The 2,868-nt window shown below is 56.0% G+C and overlaps 1 protein-coding gene across 1 annotated transcript in view; it reads right to left on the reverse strand.

Moving 5' to 3' along the window:
• CLDN19 (claudin 19) overlaps positions 1 to 2,868 on the reverse strand; it is a 17,950-nt gene that overhangs the window by 13,809 nt on the left and 1,273 nt on the right. The window contains exon 3 of the mRNA XM_006023179.3: positions 228 to 320. Coding sequence (XP_006023241.1) covers positions 228 to 285 — 58 coding nt within the window. The 5' untranslated portion in view covers positions 286 to 320. The remainder of the gene's footprint in view (positions 1 to 227; positions 321 to 2,868) is intronic.

Below are 2,868 nucleotides of genomic sequence, written 5' to 3' on the forward strand. Positions count from 1 at the left end.
CCTTTGGGCAGCCGGAAGTTGTATCTGTCCACATCCTTAGTCCAAAATGGACATTTCTTAGAGAAAATTTCCTTTCCGACCAAAAAATCAATTATTGAAAAAAATAACTTAAAACTGTTGACCAGATCAATCAATAACAATGACAGAAAGACACCTGCCCACTTATCAAACGCCTGGGGCAGAGACTCTTTGGGGAGCTCAGAGCGATTCTCAGGGTTCAGACTTACAGGCCTGTTTGGCTCCATGTTTGCCGACACCTCCTGTGCTGGCCAGGACCATTCTCATCTGGCCCAGACTGCTCTGCCTCGGTGCCCGTATTGCTGTAGAAATGCAAACAGAAAAACGTTAGTGTCATGAATTGTGTCACACACAGCTCGCACCATCCCCTTCTTCTTGTAAGTCCCTTCCGAGAGACACCAAGTGTTGTATGTGCTTGCCTGGCACGCAGCAGTTGCTGCCACAGCCAACACCTGTAGGGCCTGGACAACCCGCAGAGGGTGGCTTTCAGAGCTTTGACTCTCTGAAATCCTCCGAGCAGAGGTAAAGGCATTTTCTGCCAGAGTTAAAGGCTCTCTGCTGAGCAGAATGAGGCCCCTGCTACTATCTAGCAGCTGGCCTGTGCAGACACGCCTGCATTTCCTGCCGGCTGTTTTGGGCCTACCGATTAGAAGAGGATAACTGGCTCAAAACCATGTGTCCAAACAAACCGAGAGAGCCCAGACTGATGCCAAAGGAGGGGCATTGAGCGAGTTCAGGCCAGGGCAGCATCTCCACACAGGGAAACTTCTGTGCAAAACAGACTGTCCCAGTAGCAGGAGGAGCTGCCGCCCAGCCCATAGGCAGGTACCTGGAGAAGGATTATTGCAGGGGCCAGATCCAGGCAGAGAAGAGAGCAGATCACCTGGCCCCTGGAACCTCCTTTACAGCATTTCACCATTGACCCCATGCCCACGGACCCGAGAACAGCGGCGGTTCAGAGCAGCGTGCCAAAGCACTGTCTGCCCCCTCTTTGCCTCTTGGGCTTGTACCAGAAGCCACATGGGAGCAGCACAGAGCAGCACGTCCCGTCCTGCTTCTCTCTGGCACCTCTCCTGCCCAGCTCCTTTGCATGTTAACACCGCTCCAGAAAGCCACAGCTAATCCCCGTCTTGGCTGATGCTCTCACGTGCTGCCAGCAGGCCCCTTGTACTGTGTGCTCCACTGCCCCTGCGCCCGCGGATTACCGGGCTCCTGCCGCGGAGCTGTCAGACCTGAACTCCAAGCCTGGGTGAAGGATTGGAGACGGTGGAGCGTGTGCACACAGCAGAGCAGGAGGTGCCTGGGCAGGTCGCCGCAACCCTTTGCCAGGTGGAAACAGTCTGCTCTCTACAGATTTCCACTTGGCTTCCTGCTCTAGGTCCTAAGCTGCCACTGTTCTGTTCCTTCTGCGGCTCTTCCTCACCCTCTCGCCCTTCGGCTGCTTCCTCTCAGGTCCCCATCCCCGTTGATCTCCAGGCCCTACGTGTAGTGAGCCCATGCCTCAGTGCTACCACCGTGGCTTCCTGGCCCTATTCATGCTGCACAGGCATTCATCGTGGCCCTGCTGGCCCTAATCGTGGCCTCCTCACAGGCGCCCCCATGCCTCACCCATATTCCTCGCTCTCCATTCACTGAACCTTCTGGCCCTGGTGCTGGTTTCTGCCCACGCAGGCTCCTGCTCCCCTATCCAGTCTTTGGATGCGAACTCCAGCCTTGGCCCACTGGCTCCGGTCTCAGCTCCTCGGCCTCAGTCCACTTCACAGCAGGGCTGGAGCTGCAGAGCACCCAGGCACCCGCTGCACCCAGCACAACCCCTGCAGCCACTCCCAAGCCCCAGGGGTTACTCAGTGCATTCCCAACCAAGACTCGAACCCTCACTGGTCCATAAGGACAAATCAGTCTATCCCGCTGGGAAAACAGCAGCACCACTTAAAATCTTTAACCCATGCAGACACCCTCACCCACCAAGGGAGACCTCTCCAACCCCCGATAGCAGCCCCTCCTGCTCCTGGGGCTCCTTCTCCTCGGGGACCACCAGTTACCCAGTCTGCAAGAGAGCGCCATCCTCCCAGACACCCAGGGCCATAGCACCCCTTTGCCCTAGAGGCAGTTCCTATGCTGGCCCAGCCTCTCTCCTGATCCTTGCTGATCCTCAGTGAGCAGGAAGGAGCGTGGCATCTCTTGCCACCACAGTCCTTCAGGGATGCTGTAAAAGGGCAGGCTGGCCCTTTAGGAGAGAGCAGGCAGCCCTGTTGCAGAAGCCCAGATGCAAGCGCTTAGCTAACGGCAGTGTCCCACTAGCAGCTAAAAACCCAGAAGTCAGTGAGCAGAGGGGTGAGCTGGGGGAAGGGGCAGCTTGTCACCATAGATTCATAGATGTTAGGGTCAGAAGGGACCTCAATAGATCAGAGTCCGACCCCCTGCATAGGCAGGAAAGACTGCTGGGTCTAGATGACCCCAGCTAGATGGTTATTACCCCCCTCTTGAAGACCCCCAGGGTGGGGGAGAGCACCACCTCCCTTTTGGTGCCCAGTCCAGATTTTAGCCACTCTAACTGTGAAGAAGTTCTTCCTAATGTCCAATCTAAATCTGCTCTCTGCTAGCTTGTGGCCATTATTTCTTGTAACCCCCGGGGGCGCCTTGGTGAATAAATACTCACCAATTCCCTTCTGCGCCCCCGTGATGAATTTACAGGCAGTCGCAAGGTTTCCTCTCAACCTTCTCTTGTGGAGGCTGAAGAGGTCCAGGTGCCCCAGTCTCTCCTCGTAGGGCTTGGCCTGCAAGCCCTTAACCATACGAGTGGCCCTTCTCTGAACCCTCTCCAGGTTATCCGCATCCCTCTTGAAGTGC

Source organism: Alligator sinensis, unplaced genomic scaffold, assembly GCF_000455745.1.
Source record: "Alligator sinensis unplaced genomic scaffold, ASM45574v1 scaffold512_1, whole genome shotgun sequence".
Taxonomy (NCBI): domain Eukaryota; kingdom Metazoa; phylum Chordata; order Crocodylia; family Alligatoridae; genus Alligator; species Alligator sinensis.